Genomic DNA, 14067 nt, shown 5'->3' with positions numbered 1-14067 from the left:
ATCTCATTTCAGTCATTTGCTCATGCACTGTAGGAAGTGTGGTATACCAGCAAACTGCAGTGCAATTTCAATTAAAAGTCTCCTCCAGAGAACAGTACAACACAGGAACAGGCCATTTGGCCCGTGATGTTGGTGCTGAACTAATTAAGCTAATGGCACCTAAGCCTCTGGTTCACATCCCTCCATTCTCTACACATTCATGTGCCTATCTAGGAGTGTCTTGAATACTTCTAACCTTGGGAGTGCATTCAGAGCATCTGTCACCATCTGTTATGCTATCTGTATTAGAAGTATTCTGTAAAGTAGTGGCATGGGATATTTTATGTTAACCGAGAGCAGGAGCAGCAGTTGATGAACACCTTATCTGTAAAAACTTGGCTCTGGTACTGAAAGCATTAGCCACAATTATCTGCGCAGGTTTGTAGGTGAACATGACTTTATTAGAAATAGAACTGCTAACTGAGTTGGTATCCTAAACTAATGTTGCAAGGCACAATATCACAGGGATAACTGTACATTGATTTTTGGAGAATCCAATGTGATGTTTTTTCCAGCAATATACATACTTGCCACCAGGTGGCAGTGTAGTATAGAGGGGAACTACAGTCCTCTCGGAAGAAGTCTGACACCAATTAGTACTGTAAACAGATCACACTGGCCAACAGTCAGACTCTTTAGATTTCTGCCATTCTGCATGTATTTTGATCTCGTTCTCTTTTTGGACATTAGAACAACATTTTTTTCCCCCTTTGTCATATTTCTGAACAGTTAATGAAAACTATCTCATTATTCCTTTTTTTGCACTATTTATTTATTTTGCCATTTATAGTACTTTTACGTCTTTGTACAGCACTGCTGCAAGACAGCAACTTTCATGCATATAAGACAATGGTATTAAGCCTGATTCAGAAAATCCCAAGGATGGAAAAAGTTGCAAATGCAATACATCTTTATGGGTTCATTTTCCTATGTATTTTACCAAATTACATCTTGGACAAGAGTAATGTTTTGTAATCCTTTTTCTACTCTGTGCTCCAACGCCATCTGAAACTGGACTGCTCATAAGACCATAAGACAAAGGAGCAGAAGTAGGCCATTCGGCCTATCGAGTCTGCTCCGCCATCTTATCATGAGCTGATCCATTTTATCCTATTTAGTCCCACTGCCCCGCCTTCTCACCATAACCTTTGATGCCCTGGCTACTCAGATACCTATCAATCTCTGCCTTAAGTACGCTCAATGACTTGGCCTCCACTGCCGCCCGTGGCAACAAATTCCATAGATTCACCACCCTTTGACTAAGAAAATTTCTTCGCATTTCTGTTCTGAAAGGGCGCCATTCAATCCTGAAGTCATGCCCTCTCGTACTAGACTCCCCCATCATGGGAAACAACTTTGCCACATCCACTCTGTCCATGCCTTTTAACATTCGAAATGTTTCTATGAGGTCTCCCCTCATTCTTCTAAACTCCAAGGAATACAGTCCAAGAGCGGACAAACGTTCCTCATATGTTAACCCTCTCATTCCCGGAATCATTCTCGTGAATCTTCTCTGTACCCTCTCCAACGTCAGCACATCCTTTCTTAAATAAGGAGACCAAAACTGCCCACAGTACTCCAAGTGAGGTCTCACCAGCGCCTTATAGAGCCTCAACATCACATCCCTGCTCCGATACTCTATTCCTCTAGAAATGAATGCCAGCATTGCATTCGCCTTATTCACTACCGACTCAACTTGGAGGTTAACTTTAAGGGAATCCTGTACGAGGACTCCCAAGTCCCGTTGCATCTCAGAACTTTGAATTCTTTCCCCATTTAAATAATAGTCTGCCCGTTTATTTTTTCTGCCAAAGTGCATAACCATACACTTTCCAACATTGTACTTCATTTGCCACTTCTCTGCCCATTCTTCCAATCTATCCAAGTCTCTCTGCAGACTCTCCGTTTCCTCAGCACTACCGGCCCCTCCACCTATCTTCGTATCATCAGCAAACTTAGCCACAAAGCCATCTATTCCATAATCCAGATCGTTGATGTACAATGTAAAAAGAAGCGGCCCCAACACTGATCCCTGTGGAACACCACTGGTAACCGGCAGCCAACCAGAATAGGATCCCTTTATTCCCACTCTCTGTTTCCTGCCAATCAGCCAACGCTCTATCCACGTACGTAACTTTCCCATAATTCCATGGGCTCTTATCTTGTTAAGTAGCCTCATGTGTGGCACCTTGTCAAACGCCTTCTGAAAATCCAAATATACAACATCCACTGCATCTCCCTTGTCTAGCCTACTGGTAATTTCCTCAAAAAATTGTAATAGGTTTGTCAGGCAGGATTTTCCTTTAAGGAATCCATGCTGAGTTCTGCCTATCTTGTCATATGCCTCCAGGTACTCTGTAACCTCATCCTTGACAATCGACTCCAACAACTTCCCAACCACTGACGTCAAGCTAACAGGTCTATAATTTCCTTTTTGCTTCCTTGCCCCCTTCTTAAATAGCGGAGTGACATTTGCAATCTTCCAGTCCTCCGGAACCATGCCAGAATCTATCGACTTTTGAAAGATCATTGCTAATGCCTCCGCAATCTCCACAGCTACTTCCTTCAGAACACGAGGGTGCATTCCATCTGGTCCAGGAGATTTATCGACCTTTAGCCTATTCAGCTTCCTCAGTACTTTCTCTGTCGTAATTGTGACTGCGCATACTTCTCTTCCCTGCCACCCTTGAGTGTCCAGTATCCTGCTGTCTTCCTCAGTGAAGACTGATGCAAAATACTTGTTCAGTTCCTCTGCCATCTCCTCATCTCCCAGTACAATTTCTCCAGTATCATTTTCTATCGATCCTATATCTACTCTCACCTGTCTTTTACTCTTTATATACTTGAAAAAGCTTTTAGTATCCTCTTTGATATTATTTGCTAGTTTGGCCTACTTCTGCTCCTTTGTCTTATGGTCTTAAATACACTGATGTGTGTTCCCTCGGCTTACTCTTTCTGAAGTCCACAATCGGTTCTTTGGTCTTGCATTGAGTGCAAGATTGTTGCTGCGACACCTCTCATCTAGCTGATATATCTCACTGCTGTACGTCCTCTCGTCACCATCTGAGATTCGGTCAACAATAGTCTCTTGTCAGCAAATGTATAGATGGCATTTGAGCTGTGCCCAGCCACATAGTCATGGGTGTAGAGCAGAGCAGAGGGCTAAGCACACATCCTTGAAGTGCACCAGTGCAGTTTATCAGCGAGGTGGAGATGTTGTTTCCAATCAAAGTTCTACACTGAACTATGAAAGGGCGGATGGTCAAAACCTTGGTCATTAGAAAATAATGTTGGGGGCAGTATAATACTAGGGACTGGAAACATTGGTGTCAGTGAAAGGATAACTTGCACACTTCTAGTTGCTTGAGTTGGAGATGCTGCATTGTGCTGAAATGTAGCACACTTCTACTCAGAAATCTACTAATACTCATTATCACTACTTTGTCATTTCCTGTCAGTCACGTTATGTACATATACTCCTGTACCTAGTATCACTTTATATACATACAGTCAGGCTATATATACACACATACTAATCCCATGTATTTATATATGTCATTTGTTTAAGTTGTGTTCTTTATGCTGCATCACATCTGGAGTAACAAATATTTAGACTTGTGAATGATAATAAGCAGTTGTGAATTTAGGAGTGTGATTAGGTTCTGTCATGCAGCCTTTTTATTGCCTAATGATGACTGAGACTGGGAAGTGAGCAAAATGGTCCCATAATCAGCATGTTTTTGCCCTTAACGAAGTAAAGCAAGAGACCAAGGATGGCAACACTGGCATTTTGACAGTGGAAAGTTCAGCCACGATCTGTCCTTGTCCAAGGTCAACTCTCAGCTTCGTTTAGCACATCAATCAGAATAAGATCCCAGGAAAAAAAGTTCGCAGTTTATTTTTCTTTCTGGATTCTTGTCCCCATCCAGTGGCTAATGTTCAGTTCATCTTCAGTGTCGGGAGTGAGATGAGAGAGAGGAAGGGTGGTACAGAGCTTTACTCTTGCTGATTGTGGTAAGAAGTAGTTAAAACCTTTAAGTGAGAAGGTTTTAATTTCAGTGAGATGTTTTACTCTGAATACTCCAAAATGCTTCACTGTCAATTAAGTATATTTTTTTTAATGTTAGTCATTGCTATGATAAGAGGGAATTGTGATTGAACCCATGCAAATAGGCGGTGTATCATTGTGAGCTGAACTTGGTCTTGGCTGATAGCAAATAATTTGTCCACTGTTTATCATTAATCTAATCTTGTTATTGCTATGCTTATTACTGGTCCAATCAGGTTAATGTGGAATGCATGTTTTTGGAAACCACAATTCCTAATCACTAGACATGGAAAAAAAAATAAAATTGCGCTCTGTCCTATCCAGGATCTCTGCACTCTCAAAGTCCATGGAGCAGCCAGTTTCTTAAATCACTTCTGCTCTACATTGAGTAACAATTATTTGATCACATTTTAGTGAGTGCAATGTTATGAAAATATTTTGATTTGGCATTAGTTCCAGTCTTGCATTTGAGAAGACAAATATTAGTTGTATACTGCATACATACATCACTAATAACTGGAGGAGAAGATGGCGGCGCGACGCAGCTCGCAGTGGCCACTCCGGTGAATGATATCTGTTATCTGTCGTAGGGTGCCGTGCGCAATCCTGATTTGATGGAGACAGACGTGAGAGCACGGAGGAACATCTGTGAAACTCCTGAAATGCCTGCTTTGCTGCCGCTGCTACTGTGTGATCCAGAATCTCCGGAGGGGAAGACCCTGAGTCCTCGGCTTTGCTTGTTGCTCGGCGGCTGGGGCAGGGTCAAAGCGCTCGGCAGAGATGGTGCTCGGTGTCGGAAGGCTGGTCGGAGGCTCGAAGTTTTCGGATGGACTCAGAGTCGGCTGCGGTCGGGTGCTTCCAATGCATGGGCAAGTTTGCGGTGCTTGGAGGTTCGTGGCAGGGAGAGTTTCTCCCTTCTACTGTCTGCGTGAGATGATGGGGCTATTGGGACTTGAGACTTTTTTTTACCGTGCCCATGGTCTGCTCTTTATCAAATTATGGTATTGCTTTGCACTGTTGTAACTATATGTTATAATTATGTGGTTTTGTCAGTTTTAGTCTTGGTTTGTACTGTTTCTGTGATATCATTCTGGAGGAACGTTGTGTCATTTTTTTAATGCATGCATTTCTATAGACCGGTTAGCCTGACATCTGTGGTAGGAAAGATGCTGGAGTCAATTATAAAAGATGAAATTACGACACATCTGGATAGCATTAACAGGATCGGTCTGAGTCAGCATGGATTTATGAAGGGGAAATCGCACTTGACTAATCTTCTGGAATTTTTTGAGGATGTAACTATGAACATGGACAAGGGAGAGCCTGTGGATGTAGTGTACCTGGACTTTCAGAAAGCCTTTGATAAAGTCCCACATAGGAGATTAGTAGGCAAAATTAGGGCACATGGTATTGGAGGCAGAGTACTGACATGGATTGAAAATTGGCTGGCTGACAGAAAACAAAGAGTGGCGATTAATGGGTCCCTTTCGGAATGGCAGGTGGTGACCACTGGGATACCGCAGGGTTCAGTGCTGGGACCGCAGCTGTTTACAATATATATTAATTTAGATTATGAAGACACATAGTCCCCTTTTATTGTCATTTACTAATGCATGCATTAAGAAATAATACATCATTTCCTCCGGTGTGATATCACAAAACGCAGGACAAACCAAGACTGAAAAAACTGACAAAACCACATAATTATAACGTGTAGTTACAACAGTGCAACAATACCATAACTTGATGAAGAAGTCCGTGAGCACAGTAAAGTTCAAAGTTTCTCAAATGTCCCACATCTCACGCAGACGGGAGAGGGAAGAAAAATTATCCCTGCCATGCCGACCACAGTCCGACTCTGAGTCATCTGAAAACTTTGAGCTCTGATCAGCTCTCCGACACCAAGTACTGAGCGGCATCTCTGCCGAACAATTCGACCTCCTTCTCGGTCACCAAAAGCAGGCAAGGACGGGGATTTTGAGGCCTACCCTCTGGAAGATTCCTGACCACACAGTAACGACAGCAGCGGATGGGCATTTCAGAAATTTCTCCAGATGTTCCTCTGTGCTTTCACGTCTATCTCCATCAAATCAGAAATTGTCCACGGCCCTTATTTAACAGATATGACATCATTTTTCACTGGAGAGCTGCGCACGTGCGGTGCGCTGCCATCTTCTCCTCCCGCCATCCCGCCATATATTAATGATTTAGATGAGGGAATTAAAAGTAACATTAGCAAATTTGCCGATGACACAAAGCTGGGTGGCAGTGCGAAATGTGAGGAGGATGTTATGAGAATGCAGGGTGACTTGGACAGGCTGGGTGAGTGGGCAGATGCATGGCAGATGCAGTTTAATGTGGATAAATGTGAGGTTATCCACTTTGGTAAGAACGGTAAGGCAGATTATTATCTAAATGGAGTCAAGTTAGGAAAAGGGGAAGTACAACGAGATCTAGGTGTTCTTGTACATCAGTCACTGAAAGCAAACATTCAAGTACAGCAGACAGTGAAGAAAGCTAATGGCATGCTGGCCTTCATAACAAGGGGAATTGAGTATAAGAGCAAAGAGGTCCTTCTGCAGCTGTACAGGGCCCTGGTGAGACCACACCTGGAGTACTGTGTGCAGTTTTGGTCTCCAAATTTGAGGAAAGACATCCTTGCTATTGAGGGAGTGCAGCGTAGGTTCACAAGGTTAATTCCTGGGATGGCGGGACTGTCATATGTCGAAAGATTGGAGCGACTGGGATTGTATACTCTGGAATTTAGAAGGCTGAGAGGGGATCTTATTGAAACATATAAGATTATTAAGGGATTGGACACGCTGGAGACAGGAAGCATGTTCCTGCTGATGGGTGAGTCCAGAACCAGAGGCCACAGTTTAAGATTAAGGGGTAGGCCATTTAGAACGGAGTTGAGGAAAAACTTTTTCATTCAGAGAGTGGTGGATATATGGAATACTCTCCCCCAGAAGGCTGTGGAGGCCAAGTCTCTGGATGCTATCAAGAAAGAGATGGATAGAGCTCTTAAAGATAGCGGAATCAAAGGTTATGGGGATAAGGCAGGAACTGGATACTGATAGTGGATGATCAGCCATGATCACAGTGAATGGCGATGCTGGCTCGAAGGGCCGAATGGCCTACTCCTGCACCTATTGTCTATTGACAATAAACGAGGACTGAGTGTCCTCATAATCTAATAATCTAATCTAATACTTTGAATTTTTGATTCTTTCACCATTTGAAATAATTTTTCATTTACAGTCTAAATCCCAATTTGAACACAGTCACAGATCATTGTCTGGCTGATCTAAATTGGCTCCCAGTTAGGGAGTGTTCTACTATTAATTTTCTAATCCTTGTTTTCAAATCTTTCCACAGCACCTTGTTCATTTGTGTTCTTACAGTGCTAATACCTTTGTGCTTGTTCCATTTTGGCTTGATTGCTGGCATATTTAATCACTTCCATGTTGGCGGTCTGTCTTCAATGGCTAATACCTTTTAACTCGAGAATTTGTTTCATAAACTGTGCTCCCTCTTTTTCACTTGATCCACTTCAAAGGCTATTTTTTTAACCAAGTAGCAAATCTAATACCTCCAGGCATGTCGCAATGTCAATTTTTATCTGATAACATTTCCATAAAGTACCTTGTTTTATGTTAAAGATGCTATCAAAATGTAAGTGTGAGAATTTTGTGCATTTGTGCTACAAGCCAGCTTTTGAACTGAATGGTTGCCCCACTTCCTCAATCCATTTTTCAGCGGCATTTTACTATATCAGCTAACCAGCAAGTGACTGTCAACAGATGATCAGCCACAAGGTCAAAACAGTGGGCTGGTTTTGGAAAGTTATTGAATTGTAATCGCAGCTGTTCCTCCTCAGATGTTGCCTGCTCTACCCTGCATCCTCTGAGCAATTTTCTTTATCTTTGTCTATGTAATTAACCAGTGCCCAATCATTCTGGATTTTGGCCTGAAGTGGAGGGTTGTGCTGGTTTGAAAGTGTTCTGACTTGGTGTAGTTGTGACTTCCCAAGAACCAAGCTGTTGTCTGTTTTGATGCGTAATGCTGATCATTATTTGCCTCTCTTACAGACATGATAAGTCAGCGTGGCAAAGGGGGAAAATCTGCATCAGGTGGGCAGCTGGGTACTGGAAAAGGAACACTACGTCTACGGGCAAAAGGTGTAGCCACTGTGGAGGAAGAGGTAGGCTGTTTCATGTTGACTCTTTGAAATAGCTTGGATGTTTTTCTCTGTTCAGTGATGGGAAAGAGTAGTGGGATATGGTTTTAGGGTCGTACAACATGGAAATAGGCCGTTCAAGATGCCCATCCATGTTTGGGTGATGTGCCAGTGTTTGGCCCATAACCTTAAACTTTTTCTATTCACGTACCTGCCTGGATTACTTTCCTCAATGGCTGCACTTTCCAAATACATAATACCCTTTTTGTTGGGGGGGGGGGAGAGGATAAAAGAAACAGTTATATACCTCTCAAGTTCCTATTAAATCTTTCCCTTCCTACTTTAAACCCATGTCTTCTATTTCGTCATTCCCAAAAACTGGAAAAAAGACTGTGCCTTCACCCTATTCATGGTCCACCTAATTTATATACCTCTAAGATTATCTGTCTCCTACACTCCAAGGAATAAAATCCTAGCCTGCCCAAACTCCCCTTACTAAGGTGCTTTCCTTATTTGCCATCCTGTAGCATTCTTGTTAGATGGTCACATTTGGCAGGGTTCAGGTGTGATTACTTTGTCATGAATTTGTGGTTTCTGGGAACTTGTTTTCATACTTAAATGTTCATGACTCTGATATTTTGATCTTGATCAGTGTGAATTACACTATCCCCAGAAATATTCTGAGTATGTAAATCATTAAAAGTGGTCAGAGGAAATCAGTTGCAGTCCAAAAGGGAAAGTTATTTATAGAGACTGGCCGCATCCATCTTCACCAACAAAGAATATGCTTTTGGAACCTCAGGAAAAAGATGTAATTGAGTTTTTTTTTGTAGGGCTAAAATAGAGGGGTTGTGTGAAAGTCAAAGCATTTGAAAGAGGGGGAACATATTTTGAAAGGCTGAGTATGTCAGAGCATTTTGAGCAGATGAATCACCTGATTGAGATGGAATCCAATTTTTGTTATGGGAATTGAGGGAACAAATTGTAGCAGTGCCAGCCAAATGCGCACACATTTCCAAATGGTACCTGGGGACTGAAAAATTGCAAATGTTACAGCCTTCAATTAAAAGTGTAGGTTCAACCCCATTAAACCAGTCAGATTTAGCTCCACAGTTGGAAAAGTTGTAGAAAAATCAAGCAGAGAATTAGCAATCACTTGGATGTGGAGACTGATTTGCATGAAGCTGACTTAAATTATAGACAAAGTGTACTTTGATAGAGATTTTTGATGACGCAGTAGAGTTGATGACAGAAATATGATTGATGTGCGTGGACTTTCAAAAGCCATTTGATAAGTTGCCATGCAATAGGCTTTTTAATCAAGATTGAAGCCCATGGAATAAATGAGGCAGTGTAAACAGAATGTTGGCTTGGTAACTGGTTAGAATCGCATGTAGGGTGCTGGGTAGACATGAAAGGTGTATAGGGTGCAATTTCCAAATCTGAGATGACGCAAAATTTGGTGATGTAATGACTGGGAGATGAGTAGTAATAGATTTAGAGGTACAGAGGTCTGCTCATGGTTTGGGTGAATTAGTGGTAGATGAAATTCAGTACTAAGAAAATGTGAAGTGTCACAAAATGGCAGGAGGTATTGAACAGGCAATATTAAGTTGAGTGCACAATTTATTTTTAAGAAAAGGTAAATGTTATATTATGGGTGAATAGTTTATTGAAAGTGGTTAAATGCATTCAGGAGCCTGGGTTTTCAGGAGTAACAGTTGTAGCAGAGCAAGGAAATCATTGTGGCAACATTGATGTGGCAACAAATGAAGTATTGTGTTCCATTCTGGTTACAACTCTTAAGGATGTTGCAAAGACTTTGGAAATGATAAGGGGCTTGCCGAAATGAACCCGGGGACTGGTTACAGAGATGCATTACCCCTCGATCGTGACCCCACTAAGGAGCACCAGGCCATTGTCTCCCACACTATCAACGACTTTATCCGCTCAGGGGATCTCCCATCCACTGCTACCAACCTTATAGTTCCCACACCCCGCACTTCCCGTTTCTACCTCCTACCCAAGATCCACAAACCTGCCTGTCCTGGCTGACCTATTGTCTCAGCTTGCTCCTGCCCCACCGAACTCGTTTCTGCATACCTCGACACTGTTTTATCACCCCTTGTTCAATCCCTTCCGACCTATGTTCGTGACACTTCTCACGCTCTTAAACTTTTCGATGATTTTAAGTTCCCTGGCCCCCACCGCTTTATTTTCACCATGGATGTCCAGTCCCTATATACTTCCATCCCCCATCAGGAAGGTCTCAAAGCTCTACGCTTCTTTTTGGATTCCAGACCTAATCAGTTCCCCTCTACCACCACTCTGCTCCGTCTAGCAGAATTAGTCCTTACTCTTAATAATTTCTCCTTTTGCTCCTCCCATTTCCTCCAAACTAAAGGTGTAGCTATGGGCACCCGTATGGGTCCTAGCTATGCCTGCCTTTTTGTTGGGTTTGTGGAACAATCTATGTTCTGTGCCTATTCTGGTATCTGTCCCCCACTTCTCCTTCGCTACATCGACGACTGCATTGGCGCTGCTTCCTGCACGCATGCAGAACTCGTTGACTTTATTAACTTTGCCTCCAACTTTCACCCTGCCCTCAAGTTTACCTGGTCCATTTCCGACACCTCCCTCCCCTTTCTAGATCTTTCTGTCTCTGTCTCTGGAGACAGCTTATCCACTGATGTCTACTATAAGCCTACTGACTCTCACAGCTATCTGGACTATTCCTCTTCTCACCCTGTCTCTTGCAAAAACGCCATCCCCTTCTCGCAATTCCTCCGTCTCCGCCGCATCTGCTCTCAGGATGAGGCTTTTCATTCTAGGACGAGGGAGATGTCTTCATTTTTTAAAGAAAGGGGCTTCCCTTCCTCCACTATCAACTCTGCTCTTAAACGCATCTCCCCCATTTCACGTACATCTGCTCTCACTCCATCCTCCCACCACCCCACTAGGAATAGGGTTCCCCTGGTCCTCACCTACCACCCCACCAGCCTCCGGGTCCAACATATTATTCTCCGTAACTTCCGCCACCTCCAACGGGATCCCACCACTAAGCATATCTTTCCCTCCCCCCTCTCTCTGCATTCCGCAGGGATCGCTCCCTACACAACTCCCTTGTCCATTCGTCCCCCCCATCCCTCCCCACTGATCTCCCTCCTGGCACTTATCCATGTAAGCGGAACAAGTGCTACACATGCCCTTACACTTCCTCCCTTACCACCATTCAGGGCCCCAAACAGTCCTTCCAGGTGAGGCATCACTTCACCTGTGAGTCGACTGGGGTGATATACTGCGTCCGGTGCTCCCGATGTGGCCTTTTATATATTGGTGAGACCCGACGCAGACTGGGAGACCGCTTTGCTGAACATCTACGCTCTGTCCGCCAGAGAAAGCAGGATCTCCCAGTGGCCACACATTTTAATTCCACATCCCATTCCCATTCTGACATGTCTATCCACGGCCTCCTCTACTGTAAAGATGAAGCCACACTCAGGTTGGAGGAACAACACCTTATATTCCGTATGGGTAGCCTCCAACCTGATGGCATGAACATTGACTTCTCTAACTTCCGCTAGGCCCCACCTCCCCCTCGTACCCCATCTGTTACTCTTTTTTATGCACACATTCTTTCTCTCACTCTCCTTTTTCTCCCTCTGTCCCTCTGAATATACCTCTTGCCCATCCTCTGGGTCACCCCCCCCCCCGTCTTTCTTCCCGGACCTCCTGTCCCATGATCCTCTCGTATCCCCTTCTGCCTATCACCTGTCCAGCTCTCGGCTCCATCCCTCCCCCTCCTGTCTTCTCCTATCATTTTGCATCTCCCCCTCCCCCTCCAGCTTTCAAATCCCTTACTCACTCTTCCTTCAGTTAGTCCTGACGAAGGGTCTCGGCCTGAAACGTCGACTGCGCCTCTTCCTATAGATGCTGCCTGGCCTGCTGCGTTCACCAGCAACTTTGATGTGTGTTGCTTGAATTTCCAGCATCTGCAGAATTCCTGTTGTTTGGAGAAGTGTGCTTGTTTTCTGAATAAAGGAGTTGAAGAGATTTTAAATGGTCAAGAATGTAGAGAAAGCTGTGTCCTTTGGGGATGTCAAGGTCTTAGGGGTATCAAATGATGACTGACAAATGAAATTCTTCTTGCATAGTGAATGATTAGTCCAGAGTATATTGCTGGTGTTATAGAGGAAGCAGGTTCAATTGCAGGGTTTGAAAAGGAACTGCTTAAGTATCTGAAAGGAAGAATTTGCAAGGTCATGGAGAGAGCGGAGGAACTAGACCAATTTGGTGCTTATCCTGGAGATACAACAAAAAGGAGCTTTGGCACAATGAGACATATTTGGATGAATACATGGATAGATATAGTTTAGAGAAGGGGTTCCCAACTTGGGGTCCATGAACCCCTTGGTTAATGGTAGGGGTCCATAGCTTAAAAATGGTTGGGGACCCCTGATTTAGAGGGATACAGAACAAATGGGACGAGTTTAAGTGGGCACTTTGGTCAGCATGGTCAAAGGGCCTGTTTCCATGCTATATTACTCTGACTCTTATACAGCTATCACAAAAAAATTATTTTTTTAAACTGTTTATTTCCTACTTATGTTTAAAATGTCTATCACATGGAACCAGTATGAGCTTGGTCTCGCCTATCCCTCTCTCTTGGCCTTCAATCCTGTTCACATTCTAAGGTCTGTGCTCCTTCCGTTCTCGCCTGGTTTCCCACAAATTGACGCCGTTCTTTCAAATGTCCTGAACCTTGGAGCTCCTCTTTGAAATCTCTCTGACTCTACATGCAGGTCTTTAAAGATGTCCCTTAAAACTTATATTTTAAGTTTTTGGTCATCACCTTTAATATCTCTTCATGGATTGATGTAAATTCTTTTGTCGGTGCCTCTCCCCTGCACTGGGATATTGTGTAGCAAAACAAATGTGCTATGGAAAGGGTCATTTGCCATGTTTTAAGAACTTGCATGCATTAGGGTTTAGCTGTGGTGCGTTGGTGTGCAATGCGACAAAAAAGCAACATTCAATGATTGTAAACAATTCAATGATTGTAAACAATTATATAAAAATAATGTTGAAGTATGGATGTGGAATAAAGTGTGCATAAATATATAAATGCCAGCATGTGTTTACAGTTTATTGCAGTGACTGGGGTAGGTAGAGGGTGGTGGGGTAAGTTGTATTAATATAAACCCAGTTTCAAGGGGCGCATTGTCAGTCATGGGTTAACACGACTACCCTGCAACTGTTGGAAAGGACCAATGTGGTAGCAACTGGAATTGAAATGTTCAGTTGCTATTGGTGCTTGTGAGCCCTTTCAGTGTGTTTTTTTTTTGCATTCTGCTGTTGTGGGAGCTGGTATCAGGATAACACAGGCTCAATGATACAGATCATGTGATAGGATTTTATTCTACGTTACTCTGGGATTAAAAGTATATGTTGAATTAAATGTTTCTTGGAAATCCTTTAGTCGTAAGTTACAAAAATGAAAACTAGTTAAAACTTCTCTGAGATCATAAGACATGGTAGCGGAGTTAGGCCATGCAGCCCATCAGGTCTGCTCTGTCATTCCATCCTGACTTATTTATTATCCCTCTCAAACCCAATCTTCTTTGTCATCCTTGCTAATTAATCATCTATCAACTTCTGCTTTAATTATACCCAATGAGAGGCCTCCACAGCTATCTGTGGCACTGTATTTTACAGTTTCACTGCTTACTGGCTAAAGAAATTCCACCTCACCTGTTTTAAAGGGGTGTTCTTCTACTGAGGCTGTGCCCTCTGGCCCTAG

General features: G+C 43.2%; 1 protein-coding gene across 1 annotated transcript in view; it reads left to right on the top strand.

The window, feature by feature from the left end:
* LOC134339324 (PDZ domain-containing protein GIPC1-like) overlaps window positions 1-14067 on the top strand; it is a 64192-nt gene that overhangs the window by 32327 nt on the left and 17798 nt on the right. Inside the window, exon 4 of the mRNA XM_063035728.1 lies at window positions 8179-8291. Within this exon, the coding sequence (XP_062891798.1) occupies window positions 8179-8291 (113 nt within the window). The remainder of the gene's footprint in view (window positions 1-8178; window positions 8292-14067) is intronic.

Source organism: Mobula hypostoma, chromosome 29, assembly GCF_963921235.1.
Source record: "Mobula hypostoma chromosome 29, sMobHyp1.1, whole genome shotgun sequence".
Taxonomy (NCBI): Eukaryota; Metazoa; Chordata; class Chondrichthyes; order Myliobatiformes; family Myliobatidae; genus Mobula; species Mobula hypostoma.
Note: the sequence above shows the minus strand (reverse complement) of the source record. Positions and strands in the feature narration are given on the sequence as shown.